Raw genomic sequence first — 20,250 nt, 5'->3', positions numbered from 1 at the left:
CAGTCTCCTGTGCGGGACTTTATCGAAGGCCTTACTGAAATCCATATATACCACATCCACTGCGTTACCCTCATCCACACGCCTAGTCACCCCCTCAAAAAATTCAATCAAATTAGTCAGACATGATCTTCCCTTGACAAAGCCATGTTGACTATCCCTGATTAATCCTTGCTTCTCCAAGTGGAGACTAATTTTGTCCTTCAGAATTTTTTCCAATAATTCTGAAGGACTGATGGGCCAGTGTAGAGGGAGCTTTACTCTGTATCTAACCCGTGCTGTACTTGTCCTGGGAGTGTTTGTTGGAACAGTGTAGAGGGAGCTTTACTCTGTATCTAACCTGTGTTGTACCTGGCCTGGGAGTGTTTGATGGGCCAGTGTCGAGGGAGCTTTACTCTGTATCTAACCAGCTGCAGGTACAGGAACAATCAGCTGACTGAGGAATGGCCGTAGATATATGGAGTCAGCATCACAGGTTGTGGTCTGTGCTGCTGATGGAGGTTCATTGCGGAGAGGTGAACCCCGGGAATTAGCCGTGCTTAACCATCATCTGAGTGAATTTTGTACACGTGTTGGGCACTCTGATGTTAAGCACAGGTTGCAATCGGAAAGGGGAGGGTACTGATATTAGATTATAGCTTCACATTATGCTTTATGGGTTCCCTTTTCTGTAAACACTACATTGTGAATGGGCACAGGGATCAGCAAATCGAGCCTAATTACAGGGCCGATTCTATTTTAGTTCCTCTCCCCTGGCGGCCTCCCTGATCCACAGACACAGCTGGTGCTTGTGGCTAATTCCAATTCATAGAATCTTACAGCACAGGAGGAGGCCATTTGGCCCATCGTGCCTGTGCCGGCTCTTTGAAAGAGCTGTCCAATTAGTCCCACTCCCCTGCTCTTTCCCCGTAGCCCTGTAAATTTTTCTTTTTCAAGTATTTATCCATTTGAAAGTTATTATTGAATCTGCTTCCACCGCCCTTTCAGGCAGCGCATTCCAGATCAGAACAATTCGCTGCCTTTTTTAAAACAAAAAGTCTCCTCGTCTCCGATTATCTCAAAATTGTGTGAGCCTAGAGTATTGGGACGGGCAGGGTATCACTGCCACACCTGACCCTGCCGCCTTCTCTCGGGACAGAGGGGGCACGAGCTGATTACCTTTTACTATTTCTATCTGCTCTCTACCCCGCCCCCAGGGGCACTGAGGGCCAATCGGTTGCAGCACCCAGCTGCCCTACGGCTGATATCAATCAGCTCTGCCCAGACGGGAATCAAACCTGGGACGTCCTCATCTCAGTGGCCCAGCAGAGGGATGGGGGAATGGACTCGCTCGCTCACGGGCACTGGCAGAAGCGTGCGTGTGCTTTTTTTTTTGTAAGCCTCTGCACGTTCTCTGGTTGGCCGCCGCAGCTGTGCAAATACTTTGCAGCGATCCTTGGGCCTGCCTGCCTTTCCTCCGTGTTTGAGGCCTTCGGCCAAGGCACGGGCAGTAGGACCCATCTCCAGGCTGAGGCTTGGGGGAGGAGACAAATGACCCCTTTTTCCAGTTGGCGCAGCGAGGGAGCAGAGTTCTGATAATGAGCCACTTATCCTACCAGTGGGTACACGGAATCACATAGAATGTGCAGCACAGAAACAGGCCATTCGGCCCGACTGAATATTTATGCTGCACACGAGCCTCCTCCCTCCCTACTTCATCTCACCCTCTCACCATATCCTTCTATTCCTTTCTCCCTCATGTGTTTATCCAGCTTCCCCTTAAATCCATCTACACTATTCGCCTCAACCACTCCTTGTGGGAGTGAGTTCCACATTCTCATCACTCTCTGGGTAAAGAAGTTTCTCCTGAATTCCCGATTGGATTTATTAGTGACTACGTGGGTGCTGGAGGCAGATACAATCATGGCCTTCAAAAGGGAACTGGATAAGTACTTGAAAGGAAAAAATTTGCAGGGCTACGGGAAAAGTGCGGGGGAGTGGGACTAGCTCGATTGCTCTTGCATAGAGCCGGTGTGGAGTTGATGGGCCGAATGGCCTCCTTCCGTGCTGTAACCTTTCTATGATTCGGTCTTATATTTATGGCCCTAGTTCCGGTCAGCCTTTCCTGATAGGTAAAACCTCTCAGTTCTGGTATTATCCTAGTAAATCTTTTTTGCACCTTCTGGAATAAAAAAGCAAAATATTATTTCAATGGAGAAATACTACAAAATGCTGCGGTACAGAGGGATCTGGGTGTCCTCGTACATGAAACACAAAAAGTCAACATACAGGTGCAGCAGGTAATCCGGAAGGCAAACGGAATATTGGCCTTTATTTCTAGGGGGATGGAGTATAAAAGCAGGGAAGTCATGCTACAACTGTACAGGGTGCCGGTGAGACCACACCTGGAGTACTGCGCACAGTTCTGGTGCCCTTATTTAAGGAAGGACATACTTGCATTGGAGGCAGCTCAGAGAAGGTTCACTAGGTTGATTCCGGGTATGGAAGGGTTGTCCTATGAGGAAAGATTGAACAGGTTGGGTCCATACTCATTGGAGTTTAGAAGATGTGATGTGGAGATGCCGGTGATGGACTGGGGTTGACAATTGTAAACAATTTTACAACACCAAGTTATAGTCCAGCAATTTTATTTTAAATTCACAAGCTTTCGGAGGCTTCCTCCTTCCTCAGGTAAATGAGGAAGGAGGAAGCCTCCGAAAGCTTGTGAATTTAAAATAAAATTGCTGGACTATAACTTGGTGTTGTAAAATTGTTTACAATTGAGTTTAGAAGAATGAGAGGAGATCTTATTGAAACATACAAGATTCTGAGGGGACTCAATAGGGTAGATGCTGAGAGGATGTTACCCCTCATGGGGGAATCTAGAACTAGGGGGCATAGTCTCAGAATAATGGGTCGCCCATTTAAGATGGAGATGAGGAGAAATTTCTTCTCCCAGAGGGTTGTGAACCTTTGGAATTCTTTACCCCAAAGAGCTGTGGAGGCCGAGTCATTGAATATATTCAAGACCGAGTTAGACAAATTTTTGATCAGCAAGGGAGTCACAGGATATGGGGAAAGGGCGGGAAAGTGGAGTTGAGGTAAAAATCAGATCAGCCATGATCTCATTGAATGGCAGAGCAGGCTCGAGGGGCCGAATGGCCTACTCCTGCTCCTATCACTTATGGGCCTGGACAAGCAACCCTGAGGCCACGAGTTCAAATTCCAAACGGGGCAAGTGGAATTGAATAAATCTGGTAATTTCTGGGCTGGCACCAGGATAAAATGACCATGAAAACTGCCGGATTGTTGTGAAAACCGAACTGAGTCACTCATGCCCTTCAGGGAAGGAACCTGACCCCCCCCCCACCCGGTCTGGGCCCACACCTGACTCCACTCCCTCACTGTGGGGATGATTCCTAATGCCCTCGGGGCAACTAGGGATGGCGAATAAATGCTGCCCTGCCAGTATCGCCTGCATTCCAAGAACAAATTTTAAAACCCCTTCCTTTGCGCTTTGCTGCTCTCTGACGTCACGTGGTTTGGCTCCAGTTTTACTGAGCCTGCCCTGAAAGTACTGACTCGTGCTGGGGAGGTTCCATGGGAGCTGGAAACCCTCCATTACCGAAGCCCAGTCGCTGCTCTTAATGTGTGAAGCCAAGTGCTGGCAGGCTATTTGTCAGTGGGAGGCATCACAGCCACACCTCGACTTGTTCCCCTCCCAACGCTTTCCTCAATGGTAACTGGATGGCAATCAGAAAGTGGCTGATTCTTTTTAAAAATATTTGTTCTTGGGATGTGGGTGGTGGCCAGTATTATTGCCGATTTGCTAGTGCCCTGAGACGGTAGTGGTGGGCCTTCTGCTTTTGAACTGTTTCAATCCTTGAGGTGATTGCACAGGGAGTGCTGTTAGGGAGGGAATTCCAGGATGTTGACCCAGTGACAATAAAGTAATACCTGTGAGAGGTATATGTCCAAGTTAGATGGGGTGTGATTGGAGGGGAACTCAGAGGTGATGGTGTTCCTGCAACATTGCTGCTCTCGTCCTTTGCAGTGGAGGAGGTCACGGGGGAGGGGGGGCGGCGTTGAAGCAGCCTTGGCGAGTTGCTGCAGTGCATCCTGTAGATTGTACACACTGCACACGTGACGGAGGGGGGGGGGGGGGGTGACAAGCCTCTTGCGTCTTGTTGCGGCTGCACTTATCCAGGCCAATGAACGTCCCATCCTATTCGTGACTCGAGCATTGGAGATGGTGGAGATGCTTTCGGCCATCAGGAGTTGTAGGGTACCCAGCCTCTGTAGCTATGCTGTTGGTGTGGCTGGTCCAGTTCGGTGACCCCACTTGCTGTTGATGGTGGTGCCACTGCCCCAGGGTCATTGCCTCTGACTCAAGCACACCAAGTGCTGACCAAGCGAGGACCAGCTAACTCAGCCCACACAGGAAGCCTGACCCTGGGTCTTTCCGGTGTGCAGGGTTTGGTATGACATTGGACGGTGCATTATCCAGGCTGCAAGGGCTGGTCCCCTGCGCCTTTTATACAACCTGCCCTCTCTTAAATTATTGGTGGCCGAGGCACCATGTCCGCAGCCACTGGAAGAAATTGGTCAAGATGGTAGGTTGGGTTCAATCGCAGCCTCTGTTTGGAACGCGGCCCCCTCCTTCTAGAAAATAACTTATAGCATCTTCTCTGGAAAAGAAAAACGTGGGCATCGCTGGCAAAGCCGCATTTATTGCCCATCACCAGTTGCCCTTCTGGTGGACCTTCTGTTTGAACCGTTGCAGTCCTTGTGGTGAGGAATTCCAGGATAGCGACCCAGCCACAATGCTGAAACAAGTTGGGATTGAATGGCGTAAGGGGTTGGACCTCTGGGACCTGGGGTCCAGTCCAGTTCAGACCACCAGCTCTAAAGGTCTTACATGAAATGAATTTGGGCAGGTCTGACTTGGGTTTCTAGTGGGTAACGGCACAAAACAGCCCTGAGCTTTGCACCAATAGCTAATTTCACACACAAGACCGTGGGTAGCTGATGTAAGAAATGGGATAAATGTCACATTGGTGAAGTTGGGAATGCTCTTCTGAGTTTGTGACTAAGAGCACAATATTTGGGACTGAGTAAAGGCAATAAGGACACTGGCCATTCTCCTATCATGCTGTACTTGACCTGCGAGTGTTTGATGCTGGCACTAGGTGCCTATAGAGATCCCTCACCTTAATGTGCACAGTCACGGATTTCAGATGCCTTGCCTTTGGGGACTCCTTCAGCCCCCATCTCCCCCAAGCCCAGCTCTGAGCTTGCCCCCCCCAAGAAAGCCCTGCTCCATCATGGAGACCCCTACTCTGGTTTAGCTATTGCTGTCAAACAAGTAGCTTTCCAAAATGCAGTGTGTTGACCTACACCTGCTCGGTGCCTGGATGTTGTCCTCAGTCTTGTCTGTACCGTATAGAACTCAGTGTTGCTTCTTAGCCGTGTGCATTGTACAGGATCTGCTGTTGTAGACTTGCTAACCTGTAGTGTACAATGTTTGGAAATGTAACTGTGAATCTGCTTGATCGGACTTTGTATTTTTTTGGGTGGGGGTGGGGGGGGGGGGGGGGGGGATGGGGGTATGGTGCTCCTTTTTTTTGTAGAAGTGGAGACCACATTCTGTACATGAACCGCTAACTTTAATAAAGAAGCTTCGATGGTGCTTAGAGTCTGCGGAAATTGTCTGACCACGTCTCAACCCCAATTTTGTGAGGTTTGAAAGAAGTGTTGGCTGACTCCAGAAGAATTAATTTCCAATTAAAAACAAGATAATGGACTCAACCCCTTCCCGTTCACTCCCACCATCTAGAACCTCAAATGGAACCAATCCCTTCCCGCAAACTTGAGATCACCCAAAACTCTGCTGCCCGTATCCTAACTCGCACCAAGTCCCGTTCACCCATCACCCCTGTGCTCGCTGACCTGCATTGATCACTGTAAACAATTTTACAACACCAAGTTATAGTCCAGCAATTTTATTTTAAATTCACAAGCTTTCGGAGATTTTCTCCTTCACAAGCTTTCGGAGAAAATCTCCGAAAGCTTGTGAATTTAAAATAAAATTGCTGGACTATAACTTGGTGTTGTAAAATTGTTTACAATTGTCAACCCCAGTCCATCACCGGCATCTCCACTGCATTGATCACAACAGCTGTTGGACTGTCATAAAACCCAACTGGTTCACTAATGTCCTTTAGCGAATGAAACCTACCACCCCTATCCTGACTTACACAGGACTCCAGTGTCCCTATATGTGGTGGACTCTTAATGCCCTTTGAAGTGGCCTAGCATGCCACAACTTTCCACAGTCCTGCCATAATAAGTAGGCTCAAACAAACTACACTTTCAAACTAACTACACTTCAACAGCGAATTCCAGTTCCAGGCCAAACTCCCTGTTTCCACTCAGCTGCCTTCTCCCTTCAGTGTCCTCTCACTTAAATTCCCTCAGTTAACACTTAGCTGTCTGGTCTGGCAGAACCAGGACCACACTGTCTCGGCACCTGTTGTGGCCAAATTCGCTTCCTTACCTTCTCAGCAAAGACTCACAGTCAGCCTCTTGCAGCTCAAAGTGGGTGTCCTTCTATGGTGTGTGCAGAGCACAGGTGAGCTTTAATATGTATCTAAGCTATGCCGCACCTGATCCAGCATGTCTGGGTTTTGGGGGGACGGCACGATTAGGTGCTGCTGCGACACTTCCTAGGGTTTACACCCTGCCCATGTTCACCGGCTAGACTCACATTATGATGAATGGTCTGTGTGGACGATGTTATGGGATAGCTGTCAGTTCTCATAGAGCTGTGTCCCAGAGAGACTGTGGGCCCACCATCTTGGCTGCAAATCTCAGGGTGTGTGGGTACGAGTGTATGTGTGTGCGCGCGCTTGGGTATGAGTGTATGTGTGCATGGGTACGATTGTGTATGTGTCTGCACGTGGGTACGTGTGCGCACGCGTGGGTACGAGTGTATGTGTCTGTGCGCGTGGGTACGCGTGTGCATGCGAGCGTGTGTCTGCGTGTGTGTGTGTCCCCGCATATATAAACATTTGGTAAGGACAGCGTCTGCCGAGCTCAGTCGTGTGCCGACATTCGCTCTCTGGCCTCACACCTGAAGATTGGTCACTGGACCGAGATGGACTGACCTCAGTGAGAGTCAGCATGTTCAGAGGAGGAGGAGGAGGGGGCAGCAGGGGAGAAAACCGGAAATAAAGGACTCAAAAGGATGGAGTGACCTCTCCAAATAAAAAACAATTTCCATTTGTACAGGGACTCATTACATCTTCAGAACATCCCAAAGCGCTTCACACACCGCGGATGGCTTGTTGAACTGTGGTCAGTTATGTAGGAAAACGTGACAGCCAAATTGCACACAGCAAGATCCCACAGCAACAAGTAATGAGAATGAGCTATTTTTGGCAGTGGTGGTATTGGGAGGAATGTTGGCCATGGTTGGCTTTTGAGGGCAAAAAAGAGTGGGAAAGATTAGGGGCCTTCAGGTGTAGTTGGGCTGGGAGAGGGCGGGTTACTAGGGCAACGAGTCTCAGAGGACCACTCTTGGCACTCAGTTTGTTTAGAAGGCATTGGAAAGTAGCAAAGAAAATTCGCAGGAGGTCCCCCCCCCGGCCCCCGTGAAGCAAGATACATGCGTCTCTTGATCCCATTCAGCAATCAAACAGTAATAGCTTATAATGCCATGTTATTGTTCGAACTGGCAGCACAGTGTTTGGAACAGACAGTTACAACATAAAGTTACAGCTTGTAAGACAAGAAGTCAGGCAAAGCCGTTGGGTGGCCCCAAACAGTATCCTTTGCTAAAGGGGACAGACACAAGTGCAATACTTTGTTTACAGGAAGCAGTGTTGCCACTAGGATTTCAGTAAGTAATGAGCTTCCCAAAGCGTTTCACATACATTGAATTACCTCGAAGTGCAGTGACTGTTATATGGGTACACGTGACAGGCAGTTTGCACACACAGCCCCAAAACAGCAATGAGATGAATGACCAGCTAAGCTGGTGTTGGTTGAGGGATAAATGTTGACAAGATGCCAGACCCCTGCTCTTTTTTTTAAAAAAAGAAGTCATGCCGTGGGATCTTTTACATCCACCTGAGGGCAGACGGGGCCTCAGTTTAACGTCTCATTCGAAAGACGGCACCTCCGACAGTGCAGCACTCCCTCAGTACTGCACTGGGAGTGTCAGCCTGGATTATAGGCTCAAGTCTCTGGAGTGAGGCTCGAACCCAGAACAGTGCGATTCAGAGGCGAGAATGCTGCCCACTGAGCCACGGCTGACACTGGCGATAAGACGCTTTGGTTGGATGGCCAGTTGAACCGTGAAAAACATCCAGCAGGAAAGTGATAGCGACTGCCCTGCAGGCTTGGATTGTGTCTGGAGAGCATTTTCTATAACACTTGGGCGGGAGTGCTGGGAATAAGTTGAAATGATGAATTAATAGCACATTTAAGTGCATACAACATGAAAGTGATTCTCCCAATAGCACGCCAGTACCAACAGGCTACATAAACCTAGTGACAACACTGGGAAGCAAGGTGCAAATTAAATCAAAGGGTTTAGAGAGAGAAGCTAGTTATTGGTCATCAAAGACTAAGTAGCCTTGGGCAGGGAGAGTCAAAGCTGAAGCTACAAGCTGATCCCATGGCCGTCAATCTTCCCTCCCCTTCCTTGTTCTGTTAATCTTCTCCCTTGAAGGGGACCCATGGGACATAGTTCCAGAGGAGCAGCAGTCACCAGTACCTCACCGACAAGGCTATCATTTATACGTTAGTCTAGACGGCCGTATATTTTCGTGGCAAATCACACCAAATGCCCAATTCTGTCCTTACTGAATGTACACACACACACACACACACTCATACGCGCACATCCCCACACACACTACAGTATCTAGCAAGCCCTTCCGGAACGGTCAGGAACCCTGGCTGATTCTCCCCTCTTTTACCTGGGACGCCAGAGCCAGTGGTAGGGACTCGGCTGAGGCTCTGACCGAGGCTGGCTGGGAATCTGCTCAGCGCCAGGAGCTGACCCCTCCCAGACTGTCGGCACGCTACAAGCAAAAGCAGGGAGCGGACTGCTCGTCGCTCGTCAGTCTCCATCGGACTGCTGCACTCCCCAACCAATTAACATGAAATGGGTATAAAACTGGCAGGCAGCTATCAGTTATACAATTCAGTTGCATTCTCAAAACGGAACCGTTAGAACACATCTCTTATCACAGGTCAATACCAGGGGTCCAGGAAATCTATTACACAAGGACCGGGTGAGGGCAGTGGGTGAGACACAGGCCTTTCACCTCTTGAGAACAGGGTTCAAATCCAGCCCAGACCTCGGGGACGAAAGCATTCATTTGCTGGGTGAAGCTCGAGCAGGCACAGCGAAGTCTCCAGTGACCGAAACAAAATAAATTGACAATACCGCCTGAAAGGCCAGAGGATAGAAGACGATGAGCAGCACGTATCGGTCCTCAGTTAGGGTGAGGAGATGGGCTTTATGCTCCACTCAACGGGGAATCTATTAGAATGGTGCCAGGGATGAGGGACTTCAGTTATGTGGAGAGACTGGAGAAGCTGGGATTGTTCTCCTTAGAACAGAGAAGGTTAAGGGGAGATTTGATAGAGGTGTTCAAAATCATGAAGGGTTTTGACAGAGTAAATAAGAAGAAACTGTTTCCAGTGGCAGGAGGGTCGGTAACCAGAGGACACAGATTTAAGGTGATCGGCAAAAGAACCAGAGGGGAGACCAGGAGAATTTTTTTTTTACTCTGCGAGTTGTAATGATCTGGAATGCGCTGCCTGAAAGGGTGGTGAAAGCAGATTCAATAATAACTTTCAAAAGGGAATTGGATAAATTATTGAAAAGGAAAAATGTGCAGGGCTACGAGGAAAGAGCAGGGGAGTGGGACTAATTGGATAGCTCTTTCAAAGAGCTGGCATGGGAATGATGGGCTGGACGGCCTCCTTCTGTGCTGTATCATTCTATGATTCCAACACCTACACCCTGTGCACTTTTTACCAGGGCTGGGTGGACCAGGGTTCCTGGCTGATTACTCCCTTGCCCCCACCCAGGGGTGCTGCGGCCAATTGAAGCACCTGCCACTGCTGCCCCAGTTGAGATCAGCTCACTTAGCACGGACAGAGGATTAAAGCTGGGACTTATTGATCTGTGTGGCTTGGTTACACGCTTCCCCGGTCAAATAAAGGGAGTGTGTAAAGCACAGTCCCACTGAACGCATTCAATCCACAGACTCATTTTGAAAGTCAAATCAAACTGAAGGCAGCAGGCCGGCGGGGAGAGGGGAGGGGGAAGAGGTGGGGCTGGATGAACATCCTCGAGTCTTCCTCGATTTGAGAGATCTGGGAGCGTTTTTACAGAAGTTTCCCTAAAGAAATCAATTGGGTGGGTAGAGTCCATGATAGGGGAGAGTGTACAGGGCCTGTGTGAGGAGATTAAATGGGTAGGTAGAGTCCATGATAGGGGAGAGTGTACAGGGTCTGTGGGAGGTGATTAATTGGGTGGGTAGAGTCCATGATAGGGGAGAGTGTACAGGGTCTGTGTGAGGAGATTAAATGGGTGGGTAGAGTCCATGATAGGGGAGAGTGTACAGGGCCTGTGTGAGGAGATTAAATGGGTGGGTAGAGTCCATGATAGGGGAGAGTGTACAGGGTCTGTGGGGGGTGATTAAATGGGTGGGGAGAGTCCATGATAGGGGAGAGTGTACAGGGCCTGTGGGAGGAGATTAAATGGGTGGGTAGAGTCCATGATAGGGGAGAGTGTACAGGGTCTGTGGAGGGAGATTAAATGGGTGGGTAGAGTCCATGATAGGGGAGAGTGTACAGGGTCTGTGTGAGGAGATTAAATGGGTGGGTAGAGTCCATGATAGGGGAGAGTGTACAGGGCCTGTGTGAGGAGATTAAATGGGTGGGTAGAGTCCATGATAGGGGAGAGTGTACAGGGTCTGTGGGGGGTGATTAAATGGGTGGGGAGAGTCCATGATAGGGGAGAGTGTACAGGGCCTGTGGGAGGAGATTAAATGGGTGGGTAGAGTCCATGATAGGGGAGAGTGTACAGGGTCTGTGGAGGGAGATTAAATGGGTGGGTAGAGTCCATGATAGGGGAGAGTGTACAGGGTCTGTGTGAGGAGATTAAATGGGTGGGTAGAGTCCATGATAGGGGAGAGTGTACAGGGTCTGTGGGAGGTGATTAATTGGGTGGGTAGAGTCCATGATAGGGGAGAGTGTACAGGGTCTGTGTGAGGAGATTAAATGGGTGGGTAGAGTCCATGATAGGGGAGAGTGTACAGGGCCTGTGTGAGGAGATTAAATGGGTGGGTAGAGTCCATGATAGGGGAGAGTGTACAGGGTCTGTGGGGGGTGATTAAATGGGTGGGGAGAGTCCATGATAGGGGAGAGTGTACAGGGCCTGTGGGAGGAGATTAAATGGGTGGGTAGAGTCCATGATAGGGGAGAGTGTACAGGGTCTGTGGAGGGAGATTAAATGGGTGGGTAGAGTCCATGATAGGGGAGAGTGTACAGGGTCTGTGTGAGGAGATTAAATGGGTGGGTAGAGTCCATGATAGGGGAGAGTGTACAGGGCCTGTGTGAGGAGATTAAATGGGTGGGTAGAGTCCATGATAGGGGAGAGTGTACAGGGCCTGTGTGAGGAGATTAAATGGGTGGGGAGAGTCCATGATAGGGGAGAGTGTACAGAGTCTGTGTGAGGAGATTAAATGGGTGGGGAGAGTCCATGATAGGGGAGAGTGTACAGGGTCTGTGGGAGGAGTTTGTTCAATGGGCTGAATGGCCTTTTCTTGTTAGGTACTTTTTAAAGTTCTCACTGAATGTAAAATATTTGTTCAACATTACGTTTAAGCTCAGTTGATTTTCTGAATGAGGGAGCAAGCAGAGCCTGCAACTGAGATTTGGAAAGTGGTCCTTTATCCCCAGTTTATTTTCTGAGCATTTTTTTTGTTCATTGCTGTGAGATGTTAGCGCTGGAGAATGGATCCCCTCATGTCAAGTTCAGCACCGATGAGATGCCGAGTAAAGCTCTTACAAAGTAAGGCTCGAGTGCAGGACATCACCAAGGTTGGAGAGAATTATTTTTTTTTTAAAAAGAGGAAAATCGGGAATTAGTGATTAGGTTTGCTAAGTTTGGGTTTTAAAAGTCTGGAGATTGTAGGAGGAACGGATGACAGAGAGGTGCAAGGAATTCCTTGCTGGATTGTGACTGCCCAAAATTCAGGACCTTTACAACCAGCAGAGATTTTCACGCCGTCAATCTGGGAACATAGGAACAGGAGGAGGCCATTCAGCCCCTCGAGCCTGATCCGCCATTCAATTAGATCGTGGCTGATCTGTATTTTAACTCCATTTACCCGCCTTGGTTCTGTAACCTTAATACCCTTACCCAACAAAACTCCATCAATCTCAGTTTTGACATTTTCAATTGATCCCCAAGCCCGTTTTTTTTTGGGGGGGGGGGGGGGGGGGGGGGAGGGGAAAAGAGAAGAGTTCCAGATTTCCACTCCCCTTTGCGCGAAGAAAGGGATTGGATTTGAACGGAGATCCCAGAGGCTAAAAGCCAGCGTCTAACCAACTACGACTAACGGTCCCGAAGTCACAAGTCTTTTTTTGTTTTTTGAAATACTGCGCAGTTAAGTCCCATAATAGTCCTCATTAAGGTGCCAAGTCTAAGTGCTGTTAGCTTGCTCCTGCTCAAACATGGCCAGGGCCAGCTGAGAGCGCGACGCCAGTCCTTGCAGGTTGCTGAGAACGCAGCGGTGGTATACCTCCTCGCTCAGCCGCGGGTTGCACGTACGGTGAGTGTACTTCTGCACCAGGGCCGGCTCCACCGGCCGGAAGACATGCAGGCTCGAGTACTTGATGAAGACGTCGTACACCTCCATGCTCTCCAGCATCTCGTCGTTGTCCAGGATGTCGGCTGCCATCTTGGTGCGGGCCGCCATGTAGTCGGAGTTGTAGAAGCAGGCCTCGCTGAAGAGCCGCCGGTCAAAGTGGCCGTCCTTGAGGAATTCAGCGGAGGAGGAGGGCGTCTGCTGCTCCCTGTAGATGATAGCGGGGTTGTACTCTTGGAAGTGGATGGGGAAGAAGACCTGCCAGTTGTTTATGGTGTTCATACGGCATCGGTTGAGAAACTCGCCATTGATCTCGGTCCAGACGCTGGCGATGAAGAACAAGGTGTCCACCGGGTGCTTCTTGGAGATGATGTCCATGATTTTCACCTGGGAGGGGACATCCGTTTTGACGCTGATCCACGGGATTTTCACGTCCAAATACCGCTTCTCGATCTCGGCTATGGCAGATTTGACCCCTGCAAACACGTCGTTCTGGCTCACGCGCTGCGCGTCGAAGGGGTCATAGATGAACAGGAAGGTCAGCAGCATGTTGTCGTGCATGTCCAGGGCGTTCATGGAGTAGGCGTCCAGGAAATTCCCCACGTAGTCCTCCTCGTGCACGGTCAGGGGCAGGATCACTTGGACCCGGGTGGCCTCGGTCACGTAGGGCATAGGGATGATCTCCACGCTGCTTAGCGGCCGGAGCAGGCTGACCCGCTTGGCAATGGGCCTGCTGTAGCCCTTCTGGGTGTGGGCCTCGAGCACCAGGTCCAGCGTGTACTCCATCCCCCGCGTGGGGTCGAAGCGACGGTAACCGTTGAGCAACTGCCTCTTGCGGAAGTGCAGCAGGGGCTGGTACTTCTCGTTCAGCTGCTGCACGGCGGTCTCTATGATGTCGCTGATATCCGCCTTGTTGATGCCACGGAGCTCGCACTTCGGAGCCCCTTCCACGCACGAGTAAATCTGTTCCTCCGTGAAATAGTCCCAGTTTATCACCTCGAAGCGGGTTTTGGGTTTGAATGGCGGATTGATGCCGATTGGCCAGGATGCTCCCGCTTCCCCCTCTGGCGTCAGCTTACTCAGGTTCTTTATTTCCACCTACAACACACAATAAAAAAAGATTAGCACTCGGGACATTTAGCAATCGGCTGATTAACAGTCTGGCAGGGTGGCATTGTTATTGTTTTCCTATCTTCACATTCTTCCCCACGGAGAACAGTGTGAGGTAGTGGGAGGATTCACCGGCTGATTAACAGTCCGACAGGTCGTGACGTGAACGCTCCTCCCGTGGCCGTAACCATCTTTATACCAGCTGGTGGGGGGGGGGTTAGTCTTATGGGGGGGTGGGGGCGGGTTTTATGGGCTCCCACAACCCTTACGACGAGGGGGGGCCACCCACACCCACTGAACACGAGAATCCCGCAGGATGTCTCATCAGCCCAGAATTCAGAGCCGGAGCTCCGGTCTCCCCCCACCGCCGGGGCCGCCCGGAGCCCCGGTCTCCCCCCACCGCCGGGGCCGCCCGGAGCCCCGGTCTCCCCCCACCGCCGGGGCCGCCCGGAGCCCCGGTCTCCCCCCACCGCCGGGGCCGCCCGGAGCGGGATTCGAACCGTGCACCTTCTGACTCAGAGGAGGGAAGGCTACCACTGAGCCAAAGGCTCGCTCCTAGCTTGGGATTTAAAAGCCCAATGATTGTAGGAAGGAGGGAAGGCTGAGGGAGATGAGGATTTCCACAGCTTTCAGATCTCAAGAATATTAAGAATGGGAAATGGTGCGATAAGTCATGACTTCAACAAAGGAAAGAGGAAGAGTGCGTAGGACAGGGAATTGGAGCTTTGGTGATACAAGAGATGAGGGGTTTTGATAGAGTAAATAGGGACATACTGTTTCCATTGGTCGGTGGGTCAGTAACCAGAGATCCTCGACTGCTGTGGTTGGTGCCCTTCTGAACTCATAGAATGATATAACACAGAAGGCGGCCATTCGGCCCATCATGCCTGTGCCAGCTCTTTGAAAAAGCTCTCCGATTAGTTCCACTCCTCTGCTATTTCCCCATAGCCCTGCAAATTTCTCCCCTTCAAGTATTTATCCAATTTTCTTTTGAAAGTTATTATTGAATCTGCTTCCACCGCCCATTCAGGCAGTGCATTCCAGATCATCATAACTCGCTGTGTAAAAACATTTCTCCTCATCTCCCCTCTGTTTCTTTGGCCAATAACCTTTAATCTGTGTCCTCTGGTTACCGGCCCTTCTGCCACTGGAAACAGTTTCTCCTTATTTACTCTATCAAAACTGCTCATGATTTTGAACACCTCGATCAAATCTCCCTTTAACCTTCTCTGTTCTAAGGAGAACAATCCCAGCTTCTCCAATCTCTCCACATAACTGAAGTCCCTCATCCCTGGCACCATTCTAGTAAATCTCCTCTGCACCCTCTCTAAGGCCTTCACATCCTTCCTAAAGTGCGGTGCCCAGAATTGGACACAATGTTTCAGCTGAGACCTAACCAGTGTTTTATAAAGGTTTAGTATAACTTCCTTGTGATAAATGACTTGTGGTTTTCGTGGTAAAATAGATGGAATCAGAGGAATCAATACGGTAAAAATCCCGGAATCCAGAGCAATAAAAACTGAATTGGACTGTGAACCAGTGACCCTCACTATTGATCTAAGCGATCGCCACCCCAACATTACCTGCAGCTCTCCGATTTCCCGGTACGTTCTCTCTAGTTCGATCTCACTGAAGCGCCGGTGAAGACGGTACATTAGCACTGGATCTGATACCAGGTGAATGGTGAAGGCTTTTTTGAACTCGCTGCTATCCTCTTTATCTGGGTCTGTGTTCTTGCCCAGTTGGAAGGAGCGGTAGTGCGCATCCTGAAACAACAAGCACAGTGAGAGGTCAGCGCTGGGGAACAGAATACTTCCCATTTCAGGCACCCGGTGTCAGTATCAAACGTAAACAGGGACACCCACACCTAGAGTAAAGCTCCCTCTACTCTGTAGCAGTAATAGGCACAGCCTAACACTGTGCCCTATTGCAGCAGTCACCAGTGTGACTACCTTTCATTTCCCATGTCACTGCTCTGTAGTCTCTCCCAGTTAGACGACCAAAGTGACGCCGCCTAGTGCCAAATTAGCAGCAGCTTTACACCGTGGTGCCCACGAGCGAATGGCACTGGATTGAGATTGCCCTGATCACAATGGGCCCTCACAGCCAGACACAGACAACCTTCATTCCTCTGTCTGGATTGGATCCGAACGCTGACCCAGAGGTCAAAAGCCGGTGTCTAACCCACTGCACGTTCAGTCCTCCTATTAGGACGTTAATACTAATCTGGGACCCCTCAGGTTACCCGAGGATCAACTTCTTTCCAAACAGGTCAAATTTTCAACATGAAGATCCCAATCTGAAACATCACAGGGAATTCGTTACACCATAGTGGCAGGTTCAAACAGCTAGAATCATTAAAGCTTAAAAGGAGGCCATTCGACCCATTGTGTCTGCGTTGGCTCTTTGCTACAGCAGCCCCAAACTAACCGCACTTCGCTACTCTGCCCACAGGCCTGTATCAATCCCAAACTAATCCCACTGCCCCACTCTCTCCCCATAACCCTGTATCAATCCCAAACTAATCCCACTGCCCCGCTCTCCCCATAGCCCTGTATCAATCCCAAACTAATCCCACTGCCCCGCTCTCCCCATAGCCCTGTATCAATCCCAAACTAATCCCACTGCCCCACTCTCTCCCCATAACCCTGTATCAATCCCAAACTAATCCCACTGCCCCACTCTCTCCCCATAACCCTGTATCAATCCCAAACTAATCCCACTGCCCCACTCTCTCCCCATAACCCTGTATCAATCCCAAACTAATCCCACTGCCCCACTCTCTCCCCATAACCCTGTATCAATCCCAAACTAATCCCACTGCCCCACTCTCTCCCCATAGCCCTGTATCAATCCCAAACTAATCCCACTGCCCCACTCTCTCCCCATTGTCCTGTATCAATCCCAAACTAATCCCACTGCCCCGCTCTCCCCATAGCCCTGTATCAATCCCAAACTAATCCCACTGCCCCGCTCTCCCCATAGCCCTGTATCAATCCCAAACTAATCCCACTGCCCCGCCCTCCCCAAGAGTTTCAAGTTACTAGAGAGGGTGGGATAACCCTGTCTCCCACAGCCAACGATAGTAGAAAATAAATATGGGGCGAGTGGCACAATGTCCTGACTGTAAAGCAGTGGCCCTGCCCATAGTAACTGACCGCCCTTGTGCTCACAGAAAGGGCAAACAGTGTTCATTCACACAGCACCCCCCAGGGAGATTCAGAGGCCCATCAGAAGCGTTGCAGATACTTGGGACACATGGGGAGGGGGTACTGAAGTAGTTCAACCTTCTTTTGTGGGGGGGGGGGGGGGGGGGAGTTGTCTCAAGTTTGAGGGTGCAGCTCATATTTGAGATTACAACAAAATACAGAAGTCGTGTTCTGCACAGCAGAGAGAGCTTGGTTCCCATAATTCACCTCTAGGTATTACTTCAATGGTCAAAGTCCCCTCGGACCAGGGCCTCCAAGTCTAAAATGATGCAGTTCTGAGCTTTGCCTCATTTCTAATGTCAATTTCAATCAAAGCTCTTAATACCGCAATAATATAAGATACAGAACTAAATGGGAGAAATTAAATAAAACAGAAAGTGCTGGAAACACTCAGTAGGTCAGGCAGCATCTGTGGAGAGAGAAACAGTTGACGTTTCAGGTCCATAAATGGAAGAGGTTACGGATGAACAGTTTATAAAGGAGGAACAGAGCAAGGGAAGAAGGGACAGAGAGGGAAAAAATGACCAAGTACACAAGAAAAGAAAAAGAATGATCTGTAAAGTAATAGGTGGAGAACAGGAGGTGATTAAATAGCAAAAGTGATAACAGCATAAGACAAAAGGAGGCATGATGAGAGAAATTAAGAGAAATGAAAGATATAAAGAGGCCCAGAAGATGTGTGAATAGTTAAAACAGAATTACATAAAGTTTACAGCCCAACAGATCCATGCTGGTGTTTATGCTCCACATGAGCCTCCTCCCTCCCTACTTCATCTAACCCCATCACCATATCCTTCTACTCCTTTCTCCCTCATGTGTTTATCAAGCGTCCCTTTAAATACAGGATAGCAGAGGGGGAGGGCAGCATGGAAAAGCTGGCAAAGCGGAGCAGGCTCCAGTGGCCCAGGAGTGAAGTGAAGGAACAGGTAGGTAGATACCTGCTGACACATGTACCCCTGATGTCTGGGGAAGGGCTGCAGTTATCTTTGATGATTCTGCCAAATCAGGAAAAGCAAAACCTCTACTCACGGGACACTGTATGGGAGAAATGAGCCTCTGCTTTAAGAAATAAAATCAAGTCCATGAGTGTCCTCAGGCGCCAACACGGCCAAACCCAGTCCTATCGTCCGCCGGTATTCGCAGCCTCTCACTCTCCGACGGGGCCGCTGCCTAGAGATTAGGAGTGGGGAAGAAGCCCTAGGGGAGGTTTCAGTGTCCCTCCCAAAGCCCCAGCTCAGATGAAGTAGCTCAGCACAAGCCAGGGATCATGGCTCAGCCACTCAACAACTTGCATTTATATAGCGCCTATACTACGTTACAGTAAAACGTCCCCAGGGGCTTCACAGGAGCGATTATCAAACAAAATTTGACACCGGGCTACATAAGGAGATATTAGGACAGGTGACCAAAAGTTTGGTCAAAGAGGTAGGTTTTAAGAAGCGTCTTAAAAGGAGGAGGGAATTCCAGAGCTTAGGGCCTAGGCAGCTGAAGGCACGGCCGCCAATGGTGGAATGATTAAAATCGGGGATGTGCAAGAGGCAAGAATTGGAGGAGCCCAGGGATCTCGGAGAGTTGTAGGGCTGGAGGAGGTTACATAGAAAATAAGAGCAGGAGTAGGCCATTCGGCCCTTTGAGCCTGCTCCGCCATTCAATATGATCATGGCTGATCCTCTGTCTCAAAACCATATTCCCGCTCTCTCTCCCCAAAGCCCTTGATGCCTTTTGTATCTAGAAATTTATCTATTTTACAGAGATAGGGAGCGGTGAGGCCATGGAGAAATTTGAACACAAGGATGAGAATTTTAAAATCGCGCATTCCCGGACTGGGAGCCATCGTAGATCAGCAAGCACTGAGTGACGGGTGAACAAGACTTTGTGCAAGTTAGGATATGGGCAGCAGAGTTTTGGACGAGCTGAAGTTTATAGAGGGCGGAAAATGGGAGGCCGGCCAGGAGAGCATTGGAATAGTGGAGTCTGGAGGTAACAAAGGCGTGGATGAGGGTTCAGCAGCAGATGAGCTGAGGCAGAGGCGGAGACGGGCGGTCTTGGTGATACAGCGGATATGGGGTCGGAAGCTCATCTTAAGGTCAAATAGGACGCCAAGGCTGCGAACGGTCTGGTTCAGCCTCAGACAGTGGCCAGGAAGAGGGATGGAGTCAGTAGTCAGGGAATGGAGTTTGCGGCGGGGATTGAAGTCAGACCTTAGGCAGTGCTGTAAACAGATGAGCCGTAGGTGAATCTCAGGGCATGAATGCTTTGCTACAGACACGAGTGTGTCCAGGAGATTATTCTTTCCACTCTTTAATGGTTGTGTATCTGAACACCTACGACTTGCGTGACGTTGAACAGCAGTGAGCTTTGATGTGAAATCACAAGGTGCCTAAATGCTCCCCCCACCCTTCCTCTCCAAACAGGTTCTTACGAGTAACCATCTGTTTTAGCTCTGAGTCACCATTCTGTGGAAAATTAGGTACGGGTGGCACTGTTGGAACACATTCATTTTAGCAAGTGCCGTTTCTAACTTGAAAGCCTCTGGGTTCTTGTTTCAGTTGTGAGGCATCAGTGGAATTAGGAGCAAAATTACAGATCAGGCGATGCAACCCTTCAATTAAAAAAAACATCTCAGCACAAATGGTCTGAAATATTTCAATAGCCGCAAAACAAGACTGAAGGTGAAGATGTCACCAACTGTTTTGGTGAAGGTTTATTTCTCCTCTTGATGGTGCTGACTCCCATCACACGCAATTCCACGGATGCTGGCAGCATGCTGATGGAGCTGCTACTACTACTGCCGAGTGGCTCTGGTCCTAAACTAACAACCCAGAGGTTGAGAGTTCGAATCCCACCAGGGCAAGTTTGAGAATTTAATTTAGTTTTAAAAAAAATAAATCTAGAAATAAAAAGCTGATATCAGTAAAAGTGACCATGATTGTCGTAAAAACCCAACCGGTTCACAAGAGTCCTTGAGGGAAGAAAACCTGCCGTCCTTACCCGGTCTGACCTATACGAGACTCCAGTCCCCACACCAACACAGTTGACTCTTAACTGTTCTCTGAAGT

At 49.6% G+C, this 20,250-nt stretch overlaps 1 protein-coding gene across 1 annotated transcript in view; it reads right to left on the bottom strand.

The window, feature by feature from the left end:
- Positions 1-7,679: 7,679 nt before the first annotated feature.
- chpf2 (chondroitin polymerizing factor 2) overlaps positions 7,680-20,250 on the bottom strand; it is a 35,035-nt gene continuing 22,464 nt past the window's right edge. The window contains exons 3-4 of the mRNA XM_067977555.1: positions 15,566-15,748; positions 7,680-13,970 (exon numbers count right to left, since the gene is read on the bottom strand). Coding sequence (XP_067833656.1) covers positions 12,708-13,970; positions 15,566-15,748 — 1,446 coding nt within the window. The 3' untranslated portion in view covers positions 7,680-12,707. The remainder of the gene's footprint in view (positions 13,971-15,565; positions 15,749-20,250) is intronic.

This window comes from Heptranchias perlo, chromosome 3 (assembly GCF_035084215.1).
Source record: "Heptranchias perlo isolate sHepPer1 chromosome 3, sHepPer1.hap1, whole genome shotgun sequence".
NCBI lineage: Eukaryota > Metazoa > Chordata > Chondrichthyes > Hexanchiformes > Hexanchidae > Heptranchias > Heptranchias perlo.
This window is presented reverse-complemented; position numbering and strand designations above follow the sequence as displayed.